Source organism: Pristiophorus japonicus, chromosome 1 (assembly GCF_044704955.1).
Source record: "Pristiophorus japonicus isolate sPriJap1 chromosome 1, sPriJap1.hap1, whole genome shotgun sequence".
Lineage (NCBI taxonomy): Eukaryota > Metazoa > Chordata > Chondrichthyes > Pristiophoridae > Pristiophorus > Pristiophorus japonicus.
In genome coordinates, this window is record NC_091977.1 from 375,158,115 (window position 1) to 375,177,639 (window position 19,525).

At 47.7% G+C, this 19,525-nt stretch overlaps 1 protein-coding gene across 2 annotated transcripts in view; it reads left to right on the top strand.

Moving 5' to 3' along the window:
- znf704 (zinc finger protein 704) overlaps positions 1–19,525 on the top strand; it is a 394,480-nt gene that overhangs the window by 364,019 nt on the left and 10,936 nt on the right. For both annotated transcript variants that reach the window (XM_070890989.1, XM_070890995.1), the window contains one exon: positions 18,946–19,043. In XM_070890989.1, the coding sequence (XP_070747090.1) occupies positions 18,946–19,043 (98 nt within the window). The remainder of the gene's footprint in view (positions 1–18,945; positions 19,044–19,525) is intronic.

Consider the following 19,525-nt stretch of genomic DNA (forward strand, 5'->3'; position numbering starts at 1 on the left):
TATTGCATGCACCCCTAATTTCCTGTTTGATGCCCTCCCCAACATCACCACTACTGTTTGGAGGTCTGTACACAACTCCCACTAATGTTTTTTGCCCTTTGGTGTTTTGCAGCTCTACCCATATAGATTCCACATCATCCAAGCTAATGTCCTTCCTAACTATTGCATTAATCTCCTTCTTAACCAGCAATGCTACCCCACCTCCTTTTCCTTTTATTCTATCCTTCCTGAATGTTGAATACCCCTGGATGTTGAGTTCCCAGCCCTGATCATCCTGGAGCCACGTCTCCGTAATCCCAATCACATCATATTTGTTAACATCTATTTGCACAGTTAATTCATCCACCTTATTACGGATACTCCTTGCATTAAGACACAAAGCCTTCAGGCTTGTTTTTTTAACACCCTTTGTCCTTTTAGAATTTTGCTATACAGTGGCCCTTTTTGTTCTTTGCCTTGCGTTTCTCTGCCCTCCACTTTTCCTCATCTCCTTTCTGTCTTTTGCTTTTGTCTCCTTTTTGTTTCCCTCTGTCTCCCTGCATTGGTTCCCATCCCCCTGCCATATTAGTTTAACTCCTCCCCAACAGCACTAGCAAACACTCCCCCTAGGACATTGGTTCCGGTCCTGTCCAGGTGCAGACCGTCCGGTTTGTACTGGTCCCACCTCCCTCAGAACCAGTTCCAATGCCCCAGGAATTTGAATCCCTCCCTGCTGCATCACTGCTCAAGCCACGTATTCATCTGCGCTATCCTGCGATTCCTACTCTGACAAGCACGTGGCACTGATAGCAATCCCGAGATTACTACTTTTGAGGTCCTACTTTTTAATTTAGCTCCTAGCTCCTTAAATTCGTTTCGTAGGACCTCATCCCTTTTTTTACCTATGTCGTTGGTACCAATGTGCACCACAACAACTGGCTGTTCTCCCTCCCTTTTTAGAATGTCCTGCACCCGCTCCGAGACATCCTTGACCCTTGCACCAGGGTGGCAACATACCATCCTGGAGTCTCGGTTGCGGCCGCATAAACGCCTATCTATTCCCCTTACAATTGAATCCCCTATCACTATCGCACTCCCACTCTTTTTCCTGCCCTCCTGTGCAACAGAGCCAGCGACGGTGCCATGAACTTGGCTGCTGCTGCCCTCCCCTGATGAGTCATCCCCCCCCAACAGTACCCAAAGCAGTGTATCTGTTTTGCAGGGGGATGACCACAGGGGACCCCTGCACTACCTTCCTTGCACTGCTCTTCCTGCTGGTCTTCCATTCCCTATCTGGCTGTGGACCAACTCGCTACATGTGCTACTCACGTCATTCTCAGCATCGTGGATGCTCCAGAGTGAATCCACCCTCAGCTCCAACTCCGTAACGCGGTCCGTCAGGAGCTGGAGGCGGATACACTTCCCGCACACGTAGTCGTCAGGGATACTGGTGTCGTCCCTGAGTTCCCACATGGGACAGGAGGAGCATAACAAGTGACCGAGCTGTCCTGCCATGACTTAACCCTTAGATAAGCAACAACAATGCTAAAGTTTACTCACTGTTATAGAAGAGAAAAAAGAAAAACTACTCACCAATCACCAGCCAATCACTTACCCCCTTGGCTGTGACGTCACCTTTCTGTTTCTTTCTACTTCTTTTTTGCCTTCTCCCTGTAGCTGCACAAGTCACGCCCTCTCCACGCACCTCCGACACTGCTCCCGACTGCCGCCGACGCTGGACCCCGGACTCCCTGCTGTGCCTTTTATAGGCCTCACCAACGAACTCCCGACACTGCTCCCGACTGCCGCCGACGCTCTGTGCAAGAAGCCTGGTAAATTCTGGTGGAGTGAATTGTGGAGGGGGTTGGGGGGAACGATGGGTTACATGGGTGAGTCTGTCACACAAGGGTGTGTGTCTGGGGAACTTCCTGAGCTACTCTGGGAATTCTTCCATTTACACCTCCCCTTTTCGACCCAACGGAATGGGAGAGATCCATTGAGAGCCGAGTAAATGGCCCTGGACAGCACTAGGGAGAGGTTCAACCAGGGCAAAGAATTTGTGGTGGGGATTGAACGTGCTGACTTCAGTCCTCCCAATGTTTAACTGGAGGAAATTGCTGCTCATCCAGGACTAGATGTCAGAAAACACAGAGGCAGTGGAGGGGTCAACAGAGGTGGTGGAGGAGGTAGAGCTGGGCATCATCAGTGTACATGTGCACTGTCTTTGGATAATAAACAGTTGAAAATGGCTTTTATGCCCTTTCCCTGAGGGATTCCACCAGAGTTTTGATGGGCAGCCAGTAGAATTTTCTTGGATTTTAAGGACCATTGGGTAATTTATAAGTTACTAGTTTATGTCCCAATGCATTCTTAGCACAACTACTTGTGTTTTCATGCAATCAGTGAGGATTTTAGCTGGGTGATTTTCACCTTCCCCTCTTGCGTGGTAAACATAAGAACATAAGAAATAGAAACAGACAGACCTTCGAGCCTGCTCCGCCATTCAATAAGATCATGGCTGATCTGATCATGGACTCAGCTCCACTTCCCCGCCCGCTCCCCGTAACCCCTTATTTCCTTATCGTTTAAGAAACTGTTTATTTCTGTCTTAAATTTATTCAATGTCCCAGCTTCCACAGCTCTCTGAGGCAGCGAATTCCAGCCAATTTACAACCGTCTGAGAGAAGAAATTTCTCCTCATCTCTGTTTTAAATGGACGGCCCCTTATTCTAAGATCATGCCCTCTAGTTCTAGTCTCCCCGATCAGTGGAAACATCCTCTCTGCATCCACCTTGTCAAGCCCCCTCATAATCTTATACGTTTCGCTAAGATCACCTCTCATTCTTCTGAATTCCAATGAGTAGAGGCCCAACCGACTCAACCTTTTCTCATAAGTCAACCCCATCATCTCTGGAATCAACCTGGTGAACCTTCTCTGGTCTGCCTCCAAAGCAAGTATATCCTTTCATAAATATGGAAACCAAAACTGCATGCAGTATTCCAGGTGTGGCCTCACCAATACCTTATATAGCTGTAGCAAGACTTCCCTGCTTTTATACTCCATCCCCTTTGCAATAAAGGCCAAGATACCATTGGCCTTCCCGATCACTTGCTGTACCTGCATGTTATCCTTTTGTGTTTCATGCATAAGTACCCCCAGGTCCCGCTGTACTGCGGCACTTTGCAATCTTTCTTCATTTAAATAACAACTTGCTCTTTGATTTTTTTCTGCCAAAGTGCATGACCTCACACTTTCCGACATTATACTCCATCTGCCAAATTTTTGCCCACTCACTTAGTCTGTCTGTGTCCTTTTGCAGATTTTTTGTGTCCTCACACATTGCTTTTCCTCACATCTTTGTATCGTCAGCAAACTTGGCTACATTACACTCAGTCCTTTCTTCCAAGTCGTTAATATAGATTGTAAATAGTTGGGGTCCCAGCACTGATCCCTGCAGCACCCCACTAGTTACTGGTTGCCAAGCAGAGAATGAACCATTTATCCCGACTCTCTGTTCTCTGTAAGTTAGCCAATCCTCTATCGATGCTAATAGATTACCTCCAACCCCGTGAACTTTTATCTTGTGCAGTAACCTTTTATGTGGCACCTTGTCAAATACCTTCTGGAAGTCCAAATACACCACATCCACTGTGTTATCTTGGAATAAAGAGTCTGACTAGATACTGTGAGCTCAAAGTGAAGTGTGATCTTAGTCTTTTATTGCAGGTCTCCAGAGTGCCTCTCCAACCTGTGAGGCCTCCTTAAGTACCAGTGCTCCCAAGGGATTGTGGGATCCCTTGGGACTCCAGGGGATGAGTCCTTTGGTGGCTACACAAGGTATATGCAGGTTTACACATATATAACAACAGTCCCCCCCAAAGTCAATAGTGTAACTATTTACAAGATGAGTCGAACTGGGTCCTTTCTTTCCCTGGTTGATGGTCTCAGTGCAAATGCTGGTTTTGGTGAATCGTTTGTTGGGCCCTCGCTGGGCTGCTGTGCAGCTGGCCATGCTGGGCTGCCTGGTGTGAATCCTGCTGGGCTGCTGCGGGTGATGGGCTCAGCTTCGTGGTCAACCGCAGTGTTGGTTGCCGCTGGTGTGTATGTTGGGGTGTCAAAGAAGGTAGGGTCCAATGTGGGTTGCTCTGGATAGTCCGTAAATCTGAATTTGATTTGGTCCAAGTGTTTCCGGTGGGTGAGTCCATTTGAAAGTTTGACCCGAAACACCCTACTCCCCTCTTTGGCCACAATGGTGCCAGGAAGCCGCTTGGGACCTTGTCCATAGTTCAATAGAAATACAGGATCATTGATTTAAATTTTGCGTGACACATTTGCGTTATCATGATATGTACTTCGTTGAAGCCGCCTGCTCTCACCTGTTCATGTAGATCAGGGTAGACTAATGAGAGCCTTGTCTTAAGTGCCCTTTTCATGAGCAGTTCAGCGGGTGGAATCCCAGTGAGCGAGTGGGGTCTCGTGCGGTAGCTAAGCAAGACTCGGGATAGGCGAGTCTGCAGTGAGCCTTCATTTACCCTCTTCAAGCTCTGCTTGATGGTTTGCACTGCTCTCCCTGCCTGACTATTGAATACTGGTTTGAACCGGGCAGATGTAACATATTTCATCCCACTACGGGTCGTGAACCCTTTGAACTCGGCACTGGTAAAACATGGCCTGTTGTCGTTCACAAGGACATCAGGTAGTCCGTGCGTGGCAAACATGGCCCGCAGGCTTTCAGTAGTGGCAGTGGACGTGCTTGCCGACATTATCTCACATTCAATCCATTTGGAGCACGCATCTACAAACATTAGGAACATTTTACCCAAAAACGGGACTGCATAGGCGACGTGGACCCTGGACCACGGTTTGGAGGGCCAAGACCATAAACTTAGTGGTGCCTCCCTGGGAACATTGCTTAAATGCGAGCATGTATTACATCTGTGAACGCAGGACTCTTAAGTCCGCATCGATACCAGGCCACCACACGTTGGATCTGGCTATCGCTTTCATCATTACAATGTCTAGGTGAGTACTGTGGCGATCACTGATGAAAGTGTCCCTGCCGGGGACCACTACCCGATTACCCCACAGAAGGAAGTCTGCCTGTATAGACTTTTCATCTTTGCGTCGCTGGTACGGCTTTATCTCTTCCTGCATTTCCGCTGGGACACTGGACCAGCTCCCGTGAAGCACACAATTTTTTACTAGGGACAGTAAGGGGTCCTAGCTCGTCTAGGTGCTAATCTGTCGGGCTGTGATGGGCGATTGCTCACTCTCGAATGCTTCCATAACCATTACTAAATCTGCAGGCTGTGCCATTTCCACCCCCGTGGTGGGCAGTGGCAGCCTACTGAGAGCATCGGCACCATTTTCTGTGCCTGGCCTGTGGCGGATGGTGTAGTTGTATGTGGACGTGAGCGGGCCGATGCATTCGTATTTATCCCCTTAATCTTGGAAAAAGGGATATCAGTGACTTATGGTCAGTTTCCAATTGAAATTTGAGCCCAAACAGATATTGATGCATTTTCTTTACCCCATAGACACACGCTAACGCTTCTTTTTCAATCATGCTGTAGGCTCTCTCAGCCTTAGACAGACTTCTGGATGCATAAACAACCGGTTGCAATTTCCCAGATTCATTAGCTTATTGCAATACACACCCGACGCCGTAGAACAACGCATCACATGCTAGTCCCAAACGCTTGCATGGATCATACAACAGAAACAATTTGTTTGAGCATAACAATTTTCTAGCTTTTACAAAGGCATTTTCTTGGCTTTTGCCCCAGGCCCATTCGTCTCCTTTACACAGTAAGGCGTGCAGTGGTTCTAACAGTGTGCTGAGACCCGGTAAGAAGTTACCAAAGTAGTTCAGGAGTCCTAGAAACGACCGCAGCTCCGTCATGTTCTGTGGCCTCGGTGCGTTCTCGATTGCCTCCGTCTTCGAATCGGTGGGCCTGATGCCGTCCGCCGCGATTCTTCTCCCCAGGAACTCCAATTCAGACGCCAGGAAAACGCACTTCGAGCGTTTTAACCTGAGCCCCACACGGTTGAATCTACAAAGTACCTCCTCCAGGTTCTGCAGATGCTCGATTGTGTTCCGACCTGTGACCAAGATGTCGTCCTGGAAGACCACCGTGCGCGGGACCGACTTCAGTAAACTTTCCATGTTTCTCTGGAATATCGCCGCAGCTGATCGAATTCCAAATGGACATCTGTTGTAGGTGAAGAGACCTTTGTGCGTGTTATAAGAACATAAGAACATAAGAATTAGGAACAGGAGCAGGCCATCTAGCCCCTCGAGCCTGCTCCGCCATTCAACAAGATCATGGCTGATTTGGCCGTGGACTCAGCTCCACTTACCCGCCCGCTCCCCGTAACCCTTAATTCCCTTATTGGTTAAAAATCTATCTATCTGTGATTTGAATACATTCAATGAACTAGCCTCAACTGCTTCCTTGGGCAGAGAATTCCACAGATTCACAACCTTCTGGGAGAAGAAATTCCTTCTCAACTCGGTTTTAAATTGGCTCCCCCGTATTTTGAGGCTGTGTCCCCTAGTTCTAGTCTACCCGACCAGTGGAAACAATCTCTCTGCCTCGATCTTGTCTATCCCTTTCATTATTTTAAATGTTTCTAGAAGATCACCCCTCATCCTTCTGAACTCCAACGAGTAAAGACCCAGTCTGCTCAATCTATCATAATAAGGTAACCCTCTCATCTCCGGAATCAGCCTAGTGAATAGTCTCTGTACCCCCTCCAAAGCTAGTATATCCTTCCTTAAGTAAGGTGACCAAAACTGCACGCAGTACTCCAGGTGCGACCTCACTAATATCCTATACAGTTGCAGCAGGACCTCCCTGCTTTTGTACTCCATCCCTCTCGCAATGAAGGCCAACATTCCATTCGCCTTCCTGATTACCTGCTGCACCTGCAAACTAACTTTTTTGGATTCATGCACAAGGACCTCCAGGTCCCTCTGCACCGCAACATGTTGTAATTTCTCCCCATTCAAATAATATTCCCTTTTACTGTTTTTTTTTCCAAGGTGGATGACCTCACATTTTCCAACATTGTATTCCATCTGCCAAACCTTAGCCCATTCGCTTAACCTATCTAAATCTCTTTGCAGCCTTTCTGTGTCCTCTACACAACCCGCTTTCCCACTAATCTTTGTGTCATCTGCAAATTTTGTTACACTACACTCTGTCCCCTCTTCCAGGTCATCTATGTATATTGTAAACAGTTGTGGTCCCAGCACCGATCCCTGTGGCACACCACTAACCACCGATTTCCAATCTGAAAAGGACCCATTTATCCCGACTCTCTGCTTTCTGTTAGCCAGCCAATTCTCGATCCATGCTAATATATTTCCTCTGACTCCGCGTACCTTTATCTTCTGCAGTAACCTTTTGTGTGGCACCTTATCGAATGCCTTTTGGAAATCTAATTACACCATATCCATCGGTACACCTCTATCCACCATGCTCGTTATATCCTCAAAGAATTCCAGTAAATTAGTTAAACATGATTTCCCCTTCATGAATCCATGTTGCGTCTGCTTGATTGCACTATTCCTATCTAGATGTCCCGCTATTTCTTCCTTAATGATAGCTTCAAGCATTTTCCCCACTACAGATGTTTATCTAACCGGCCTATAGTTACCTGCCTTTTGTCTGCCCCCTTTTTTAAACAGAGACGTTACATTAGCTGCTTTCCAATCCGCTGGTACCGCCCCAGAGTCCAGAGAATTTTGGTAGATTATAACAAATGCATTTGCTATAACTTCCACCATCTCTTTTAATACCCTGGGATGCATTTCATCCGGACCAGGGGACTAGTCTACCTTGAGTCCCATTAGCCTATCGAGCACTACCCCCCTAGTGATAGTGATTATCTCAAGGTCCTCCCTTCCCACATTCCCGTGACCAGCAATTTTTGGCATGGTTTTTGTGTCTTCCACTTTGAAGACCGAAGCAAAATAATTGTTTTTTAAGGTCTCAGCCATTTCCACATTTCCCATTATTAAATCCCCCTTCTTATCTTCTAATCTGTTGATGTAGGTGATTCCTCCAGCTCCTGCATCATGTAGGCTGAGGTCAGGTCCAGCTTCATGAACGCCTTTCCTCCCGCCAGCATAGCAAAAAGGTTGTCTGCCTTTGGTAGTGGATATTGATCCTGCAGGGAGAAACGATTGATAGTTACTTTGTCGTCAGCACAGATTCTGACGGTGCTGTCTCGCTTGAGGACTGGAACAATCGGACTGGCCCACTTGTTGAATTCGATCGACGAAATGATGCCCTCTCGATGCAGCCAGTCTAGCTCGATCTGTACCCTTTCTCTCATCAGGTACGGTACTGCTCTCGCCTTGTGATGGATGGCTTGCACCCCCGGAATTAGGTGGATCTGCACTTTTGCTCCTTGGAACTTCCCGATGCCTGGTTTGAACAGCGAGGGGAACTTAAGACCTGGGCACACGAAGTGTCGTCAGCGGACGAGAGCGCTCGGATATCGTCCCAGTTCCAGTGTATCTTTCCCAGCCAGCTCCTGCCGAGCAGTGTGGGACCATCGCCCGGTACCACCCAGAGTGGTAGCTTGTGCACCGCTTCATCGTCGGAGACCTTTACATTAGCACTGCCGATTACGGGAATCAGTTCCTTTGTGTAAGTTCTCAGTTTCGTGCGAATGGGAGTCAAGACTGGCCTTGAGGCCTTGCTGCACCACAATTTATTGAAAGTCTTTTTGCTCATAATGGACTGGCTCACGCTCATGTCCAGCTCCATTGACACCGGGAGTCCATTTAATTCAACCTTCAGCATTATTGGGGGACACTTTGTGGTAAATGTGTGCACCCCATATACCTCTGCCTCCTCGCTCTGAGACTCTGGTTCATCGTGATCCGCCGTGGATCTGTCCACCTCTGCAACATGGTGGTTTGCAGGATTAACAGGGTTTGCAGCTCGCCTGCACATACGTTGGAGGTGTCCCATTGTTCCACAGCACTTGCAAACATACCCTTTGAATCGGCATGAATGGAAACTATGATCACCCCTGCAGCGCCAATAAGGTGTTAATGGCCTTGCATTCATCACCCTTGATGGTGGACTCTGAGACATCTGCAGACGTGCAGCTGCAGGGATATGGGGCCTGCCCTGTACATTGCGATTTGAAAACAATATCACTTTGTTCACAGTACTTGTAGCAGTACTTGTGTGCTGAGAGATTTGTTTAGTATTGTCACTGGTGGCAATGAACGCCTGGGCTATTACTATGGCTTTACTCAAGGTTGGGGTCTCTACAGTCAAAAGTTTGCGAAGTATCACTTCATGTCCAATGCCAAGTACGAAAAAGGCTCTGAGCATATGCTCCAAATGTCCTTCAAATTCGCAATGTCCTGCAAGGCGTCTTAGCTCAGCGACATAGCTTGCCATTCCTAGACCTTTTGTAGGTATAGAACTGGTACCTCACCATCAGAACGCTTTCCTTTGGGTTCAGCTGCTCCCGGACCAGTGTGCACACATCATCATACGATTTCTCTGTGGGTTTCGCTGGAGCAAGCAGGTTTTTCATGAGGCCATACGTTGGTGCCCTGCAGACGGTGAGGAGAATCGCCATTTGTTTGCCAGCGTTCGCTTCTCCTTCCAGCTCGTTGGCCACGAAGTATTGGTTGAGTTGCTCCACGAAGGTTTCCCAGTCATCTCCCTCCGAAAATTTCCCCAGGATGCCCACTATTCTCTGCATCATTGGGTTCGTTGCCTGTATCTCATCGCCAGTTGTTATGCATAAATAAAGAGTCTGACTAGATAATGTGAGCTCAAAGTAAAGTGTGACCTTAGTCTTTTATTGCAGGTCTCCAGAGTGCCTCTCCAGTCTGTGAGGCCTCCTTAAGTACCAGTGCTCCAAGGGATTGTGGGATCCCTTGGGACTCCAGGGGATGAGACCTCTGGTGGCTACACAAGGTATATACAGGTTTACACATATATAACACACTGGTTCCCCTTTATCCACCCTGTTCATAGATCTCCCACCTGCCCGATTTTCTAGAATGGGTGAGCAATCTACTCGGCCAGTTTACTGCCCAAGCAGTGAATGTGTAAATTGCTGCAGAAGATTTTTTTTAAAAGAGGGAAATCTGCAAACCATGATCTTAAGACACAGATGAGAATCCTATGCAATAGTATAGAACTTAACTTAAATCTATCACCTTAAAGCAATGGCATTGATACTAATGGTTGTTATTTGAATTGGCAGCTTTTTTGGAGCTGTTCCTCAGCTTTCGCCAGTCTTCTAGACCGATGTATATGTAAATTTCATTTATAGGGGCCGATTTTCCTGTCCTCATTCACCTTTCCCCAGCGCTGGATAAGAGCTGTGCTAAGACCAAGGTTCGCTGGCCTGTTGGAGGGCATCTCCTGGCATGGCCTTGTGCCAGCAATTAGGAGGCAAGTCAAGCACAGCTGCAGGCCTGTGTTCCTGGCCACCTGCTTCAGGGCCTTCTGGCTGCCGCTTTACAGCAGTAAGGCGCAGAAGACCTGCTGAGTGAGCACTGATAAATTTTGTACTTTACTCTGGGATTTTTTCAACTTGCTGCTAGGGCGTCCTCAGATCCCTCAGTCTGATGGGGTGGGGTTTCCGGTACTGCCAGTCTGCCAGCTTTTTGTAGCATCCCTGCAAGTGGGCGTCCCACAGCCATAACTATCGGAAAAAGAGGTGGGATGCTTGGATTGCCTCTCTCACTCTCATTTGCATGTCAGTAATGGACCTGTGTCTATTGCAGGTGCAACCCCCAGCTTCACCCCACCACCTCTAATTCACCCCAAAGCAGGTGGAGACCTGGTGTAACGGCCTCTGCCCCTTTTCCTTGTCCTTTGTCCCAGGGGAATAGGAGTTCCCATGGAGCAAAACACTTAAAAATGGGCCTCACAGTCTCATCCCGACCTCATAGAAACATAGAAACATAGAAAATAGGTGCAGGAGCAGGCCATTCAGCCCTTCTAGCCTGCACCGCCATTCAATGAGTTCATGGCTGAACATGAAACTTCAGTACCCCCTTCCTGCTTTCTCGCCATAACCCTTGATCCCCCGAGTAGTAAGGACTTCATCTAACTCCCTTTTGAATATATTTAGTGAATTGGCCTCAACTACTTTCTGTGGTAGAGAATTCCACAGGTTCACCACTCTCTGGGTGAAGAAGTTTCTCCTCATCTCGGTCCTAAATGGCTTACCCCTTATCCTCAGACTGTGACCCCTGGTTCTGGACCTCCCCAACATTGGGAACATTCTTTCTGCATCTAACCTGTCTAAACCCGTCAGAATTTTAAACGTTTCTATGAGGTCCCCTCTCATTCTTCTGAACTCCAGTGAATACAAGCCCAATTGATCCAATCTTTCTTGATAGGTCAGTCCCGCCATCCCGGGAATCAGTCTGGTGAACCTTCGCTGCACTCCCTCAATAGCAAGAATGTCCTTCCTCAAGTTAGGAGACCAAAACTGTACACAATACTCCAGGTGTGGCCTCACCAAGGCCCTGTACAACTGTAGCAACACCTCCCTGCCCCTGTATTCAAATCCCCTCGCTATGAAGGCCAACATGCCATTTGCTTTCTTAACCGCCTGCTGTACCTGCATGCCAACCTTCAATGACTGATGTACCATGACACCCAGGTCTCGTTGCACCTTCCCTTTTCCTAATCTGTCACCATTCAGATAATAGTCTGTCTCTCTGTTTTTACCACCAAAGTGGATAACCTCACATTTATCCACATTATACTTCATCTGCCATGCATTTGCCCACTCACCTAACCTATCCAAGTCACTCTGCAGTCTAATAGCATCCTCCTCGCAGCTCACACTGCCACCCAACTTAGTATCATCCGCAAATTTGGAGATACTGCATTTAATCCCCTCGTCTAAATCATTAATGTACAATGTAAACAGCTGGGGCCCCAGCACAGAACCTTGCGGCACTCCACTAGTCACTGCCTGCCATTCTGAAAAGTACCCGTTTACTCCTACTCTTTGCTTCCTGTCTGACAACCAGTTCTCAATCCACGTCAGCACACTACCCCCAATCCCATGTGCTTTAACTTTGCACATTAATCTCTTGTGTGGGACCTTGTCGAAAGCCTTCTGAAAGTCCAAATATACCACATCAACTGGTTCTCCTTTGTCCACTTTACTGGAAACATCCTCAAAAAATTCCAGAAGATTTGTCAAGCATGATTTCCCTTTCACAAATCCATGCTGACTTGGACCTATCATGTCACCATTTTCCAGATGCACTGCTATGACATCCTTAATAATTGATTCCATCATTTTACCCACTACTGAGGTCAGGCTGACCGGTCTATAATTCCCTGTTTTCTCTCTCCCTCCTTTTTTAAAAAGTGGGGTTACATTGGCTACCCTCCACTCCATAGGAACTGATCCAGAGTCAATGGAATGTTGGAAAATGACTGTCAATGCATCCGCTATTTCCAAGGCCACCTCCTTAAGTACTCTAGGATGCAGGCCATCAGGCCCTGGGGATTTATCTGCCTTCAATCCCATCAATTTCCCCAACACAATTTCCCGACTAATAAAGATTTCCCTCAGTTCCTCTTCCTTACTAGACCCTCTGACCCCTTTTATATCCGGAAGGTTGTTTGTATCCTCCTTAGTGAATACCGAACCAAAGTACTTGTTCAATTGATCCGCCATTTCTTTGTTCCCCGTTATGACTTCCCCTGATTCTGACTGCAGGGGACCTACGTTTGTCTTCACCAACCTTTTTCTCTTTACATACCTATAGAAACTTTTGCAATCCGCCTTAATGTTCCCTGCAAGCTTCTTCTCGTACTCCATTTTCCCTGTCCTAATCAAACCCTTTGTCCTCCTCTGCTGAGTTCTAAATTTCTCCCAGTCCCCAGGTTCGCTGCTATTTCTGGCCAATTTGTATGCCACTTCCTTGGCTTTAATACTATCCCTGATTTCCCTAGATAGCCACGGTTGAGCCACCTTCCCCTTTATATTTTTACGCCAGACAGGAATGTACAATTGTTGTACTTCATCCATGCGGTCTCTAAATGTCTGCCATTGCCCATCCACAGTCAACCCCCTAAGTATCATTCGCCAATCTATCCTAGCCAATTCTCGCCTCATACCTTCAAAGTTACCCTTCTTTAAGTTCTGGACCATGGTCTCTGAATTTACTGTTTCATTCTCCATCCTAATGCAGAATTCCACCATATTATGGTCACTCTTCCCCAAGGGGCCTCGCACAATGAGATTGCTAATTAATCCTCTCTCATTACACAACACCCAGTCTAAGATGGCCTCCCCCCTAGTTGGTTCCTCAACATATTGGTCTAGAAAACCATCCCTTATGCACTCCAGGAAATCCTCCTCCACCGTATTGCTTCCAGTTTGGCTAGCCCAATCTATGTGCATATTAAAGTCACCCATTATAACTGCTACACCTTTATTGCATGCACCCCTAATTTCCTGTTTGATGCCCTCCCCAACATCCCTATTACTGTTTGGAGGTCTGTACACAACTCCTACTAACGTTTTTTGCCCTTTGGTGTTCTGCAGCTCTACCCATATAGATTCCACATCATCCAAGCTAATGTCTTTCCTAACTATTGCATTAATCTCCTCTTTAACCAGCAATGCTACCCCACCTCCTTTTCCTTTTATTCTATCCTTCCTGAATGTTGAATACCCCTGAATGTTGAGTTCCCAGCCCTGATCATCCTGGAGCCACGTCTCCGTAATCCCAATCACATCATATTTGTTAACATCTATTTGCACAATTAATTCATCCACCTTATTGCGGATACTCCTTGCATTAAGACACAAAGCCTTCAGGCTTGTTTTATTAACACCCTTTGTCCTTTTAGAATTTTGCTGTACAGTGGCCCTTTTTGTTCTTTGCCTTGGGTTTCTCTGCCCTACACTTTTCCTCATCTCCTTTGTCTTTTGCTTTTGGCTCCTTTTTGTTTCCCTCTGTCTCCCTGCATTGGTTCCCATCCCCCTGCCATATTAGTTTAAATCCTCCCCAACAGCACTAGCAAACACTCCCCCGAGGACATTGGTTCCAGTCCTGCCCAGGTGCAGACCGTCCGGTTTGTACTGGTCCCACCTCCCCCAGAACCGGTCCCAATGCCCCAGGAATTTGAATCCCTCCCTGCTGCACCACTGCTCAAGCCACGTATTCATCTGCGCTATCCTGCGATTCCTACTCTGACTATCACGTGGCACTGGTAGCAATCCCGAGATTACTACTTTTGAGGTCCTACTTTTTAATTTAGCTCCTAGCTCCTTAAATTCGTTTCGTAGGACCTCATCCCTTTTTTTGCCTATGTCGTTGGTACCAATGTGCACCACGACAACTGGCTGTTCTCCCTCCCATTTCAGAATGTCCTGCACCCGCTCCGAGACATCCTTGACCCTTGCACCAGGGAGGCAACATACCATCCTGGAGTCTCGGTTGCGGCCGCAGAAACGCCTATCTATTCCCCTCACAATTGAATCCCCTATCACTATCGCTCTCCCACTCTTTTTCTTGCCCTCCTGTGCAGCAGAGCCAGCCACGGTGCCATGAACTTGGCTGCTGCTGCCCTCCCCTGATGAGTCATTCCCCTCAACAGTACCCAAAGCGGTGTATCTGTTTTGCAGGGGGATGACCGCAGGCGACCCCTGCACTACCTTCCTTGCTCTACTCTTCCTGCTGGTCTTCCATTCCCTATCTGGCTGTGGACCCTTTCCCTGCGGTAAGACCAACTCACTACACGTGATACTCACGTCATTCTCAGCATCGTGGATGCTCCAGAGTGAATCCACCTTCAGCTCCAATTCCGTAACGCGGACCGTCAGGAGCTGGAGGCGGATACACTTCCCGCACACATAGTCGTCAGGGACACCGGAAGCGTCCCTGAGTTCCCACATGGTACAGGAGGAGCACAACACCCGACCGAGCTCTCCTGCCATGTCTTAACCCTTAGATACACTTAAACTGGTAATAACAATGTTAAAAGTTACTGACCAATATAAGAAGAAAAAGAAAAACTACTCACCAATCACCAGCCAATCACTTACCCCCTAGGCTGTGACGTCACCTTTGTTTTTTTGCCTTCTCCCTGTAGCTGCACCGGTACGCCTCTCGCCGACCCCGGACTCGCGCTGCTCCGAGCTCCCGCTGGCCTTTATAGGCCTCTTGCCGACCCCGGACTCGCGCTGCTCCGAGCTCCCGCTGGCCTTTATAGGCCTCTCGCCGACCCCGGACTCGCGCTGCTCCGAGCTCCCGCCTCCTCGACTGACTGCTCCGAGCTCCCGCTGGCCTTTATAGGCCTCTCGCCGACCCCGGACTCGCGCTGCTCCGAGCTCCCGCCTCCTCGACTGACTGCTCCGAGCTCCCGCTGGCCTTTATAGGCCTCTCGCCGACCCCGGACTCGCGCTGCTCCGAGCTCCCGCCTCCTCGACTGACTGCTCCGAGCTCCCGCTGGCCTTTATAGGCCTCTCGCCGACCCCGGACTCGCGCTGCTCCGAGCTCCCGCCTCCTCGACTGACTGCTCCGAGCTCCCGCTGGCCTTTATAGGCCTCTCGCCGACCCCGGACTCGCGCTGCTCCGAGCTCCCGCCTCCTCGACTGACTTAGGACTAGCAATGAAATATGAATCTAATTGTTTGTCTTTTACGAAGGGAATTGTAAGACATTGGCCTATAGCTGACAACCTAAACACTGTGGAGGAAGATGAGGAGCATTGTAAAGTACCTCTAATTACATTATCAGCCATATGTAATAGTTTACATCCATCATCATCATAGGCAGTCCCTCGGAATCGAGGAAAACTTGCTTCTACTCTTAACATGAGTTCTTAGGTGGCTGAACAGTCCAATTCGAGAAACACAGTCTCTGTCACAGGTGGGACAGATATCGTTGAGGGAAGGGGTGGGTGGGACTGGTTTGCCACACGCTCTTTCCGCTGCCTGCGCTTGATTTCTGCATGCTCTCGGCAACGAGACTCGAGGTGCTCAGCGCCCTCTTGGATGCACTTCCTCCACTTAGGACGGTCTTTGAAACATAGAAACATAGAAAATAGATGCAGGAGTAGGCCATTCGGCCCTTCGAGCCTGCACCACCATGCGATAAGATCATGGCTGATCATTCTTTCAGTACCCCTTTCCTGCTTTCTCTCCATACCTCTTGATCCCTTTAGCCGTAAGGCCCATATCTAACTCCCTCTTGAATATATCCAATGAACTGGCATCAACAACTCTCTGCGGCAGGGAATTCTACAGGTTAACAACTCTCTGAGTGAAGAAGTTTCTCCTCATCTCAGTCCTAAATGGCCTACCCCTTATCCTAAGACTGTGTCCCCTGGTTCTGGACTTCCCCAACATCGGGAACAATCTACCCGCATCTAACCTGTCCCGTCCCGTCAGAATCTTGTATGTTTCTATGAGATCCCCTCTCATCCTTCTAAACTCCAATGTATAAGGGCCCAGTTGATCCAGTCTCTCCTCATATGTCAGTCCTGCCATCCCGGGAATCAGTCTGGTGAACCTTCGCTGCACTCCCTCAAAAGCAAGAACATCCTTCCTCAGATTAGGAGACCAAAACTGAACACAATATTCCAGTTGCGGCCTCACCAAGGCCCTGTACAACTGCGGTAAGACTTCCCTTCTCCTATACTCAAATCCCCTAGCTATGAAGGCCAACATGCCATTTGCCTTCTTTACCGCCTGCTGTACCTGTATGCCAACTTTCAATGACTGATGAACCATGACAACCAGATCTCGTTGCACCTCCCCTTTTCCTAATCTGCTGCCATTCAGATAATATTCTGTCTTCGCGTTTTTGCTCCCAAAGTGGATAACCTCACATTTATCCACATTATACTGCAGGGACTCTCTAGTGTCAGTGGGGATGTTGCATTTTATCAGGGAGGCTTTGAGGGTGTCCTTGTAACGTTTCCACTGCCCACCTTTGGCTCATTTGCCGTGAAGGAGTTTCGAGCAGAGCTCTTACTTTGGGAGTCTCGAGTCTGGCATGCGAACTATGTGGCCTGCCCAGCGGAGCTGATCAAATGTGGTCAGTGCTTCAATGATGGAGATGTTGGCCTGGTTGAGGACGCTAACATTGGTATGTTTGTCCTCCCAGGGGATTTGTAGGATCTTGCGGAGACATCATTGGTGGTATTTCTCCAGCGACTTGAGGTGTCTACTGTATATTGTCCATGTTTCTGAGCCATACAGGAGGGCGTGTAGTACTACAGACCTGTAGTCATCATCATCATCATAGGCAGTCACTCGGAATCAAGGAAGACTTGCTTCCACTACTAAAGTGAGTTCTTTGGTGGCTGAACAGTCCATCAAGAGAGCCACAGCCCCTGTCACAGATGGGACAGACATTCGTCGGGGGAGGGGGGGTGGGTGGGACTGATTTGCCGCACGCTCCTTCCGCTGCCTGCGCCTGATCTTGTCACGCTCGCAGCGTTGAGATTCGAAGAGCTCAACGCCCTCCCAGATGCACTTTCTCCACCTAGGGCGGTCTTCGGCCAGGGTCTCCCAGGTGTCTGTGGTGATATCACACTTCACCAGGGAGGCTTTGAGGGTGTCCTTGTAACTTTTCCGCTGCCCACCTTTGGCTCGGTTGCCATGAAGGAGCTCCGCATAGAGCCATTGCTTAGGGAGTCTCGTGTCTGACATGCGAACTAAATGGCCTGCCCAGCGAAGCTGATCCTAATGCCTGCCCCCAACAGACCTGTAGACCATGAGCTTGGTGACAGTTTTGAGGGCCTGGTCTTCAAACACTCTTTTCCTCAGGCAGCCGAAAGCTGCACTGGCGCACTGGAGTCGTCAATGCCTGCTCTTGTTAATAGAAGGTTCTCGAGATAAGGGAAGTGGTCCACGTTGTCCAGGGCCACGCCTTGGATCTTGTTGACTGGGGGACAGCGCTGTGCGGCGAGGACAGGCTGGTGGAGGACCTTTGTCTTACTGATGTTAGCGTCAGGCCCATGCTTTCGTACGCCTCAGTAAATACGTCGACTTTGTCCTGGAGTTCAGCTTATGTGTGTGCAGACGCAGGCGTCATCTGCGTATTACAGCTGGACAACAGAGGTTGGTCTTGGACCTGGCCTGGAGACGGTAAAGGTTGAACAGGTTCCCACTGGTTCTGTAGTTTAGTTCCACTCCAGCGGGGAGCTTGTCGACTGTGAGGTGAAGCATGGCGGTGAGGAAGATTGAGAAGAGAGTGGGGCGATGACGCAGCCCTGCTTGACCCCGGTCCGGACGTGGATTAGGTCTGTGATGGACCCTTTAGTTTACATATTACACATATGTATCACAACTTACACACATCACATTTGAAATATCAAAATGAGAGTGGTTTTCAGATTGGTTATCAACAATTTGATTACTGTGATGTGAAACTACAGAACTCAATTAAAACAGCACTTTATTCTTTTCAGAGCTTATCACTATGAGGTTTTCAAATTACCTTGGTTGGTAGGATGGCTCCTGTTACTAAACTGTCAATACTGTAAGATTAAAAAATTCTATTAAAATATGATTGCAAAAAATTGAAATGTAAAATCAGATGTTTTTGTATTGTTGCTGCTGACTGACTTGCTGAATTCTGGTTAGGTCATCAACATATTTTGGGATTGATTTAGTTTTCACAGTTCTCCAGCCAGCGATGGGAATTATTTGTTCTCATCTGAAGGACAGAAAAGCAAACAAGCTCTTGTTCAGTTCACTGATTTTTGGAATGTGGAGATACATGTGATGAACATGTGGCAGGAAGCAAATCTCTGCATTGCTAAAAGATCTTGCAGTCTTTAATGCCCTTTTAGATTAGATGGTTATAGTGCAAACAATGTTAATTTTATTTTACAGCTGTCTGTCCAACAGAAAGTTGGATTGTTAGGCACTTCCCGCTGGAGCTGTATGTTTGTAGGACTGATGTCAATTTTATGTGTGTGCTAGGTTTCACCGACCCATAGCCGTCCTGTGGGTATTGGAGAGCAGCGCCAGCAGCCCCTCACTTCACTCTCCTCTCCACCTAGACCTGCGGTTGGAGCAAGGTACTGTAGTCATTTCTCACTAATAATATCGTTAACTTGCTCCAGCTTCAAATCCAGTCTTTTAAGGTTCAAGACCCGTTCTAATTATGGTTGCAATTTAACCCATAACAACATTTACCCATGACAAGAGTATGGTCAGGACACAATTAAAATCGTGATGTTTATTCAGGATATTAAACATTTTTAATGAGGATCCCTTTCTTGTTAGAATTGAGAAAGCTTTCTATTAGTAAGTTATTCTAGTTATTTATGTTATTAATAACAGTGTTTGTATTTATATAGTGCCTTATTATACCAAAACATCTCAGAGCATTATACTTGATGAATTACTTTTGGAGTGTAGTGATTGATAATTATGTAGGCAAACACAATTCATTCCAAACTTCTCCAACTAAGTGAAGCAAATGATAAACGAGGAGGAGAAATTCTTTTAATGAGAAATAACAAAATGTTTTCTTACCTCAGTAATTAATAATCCACAA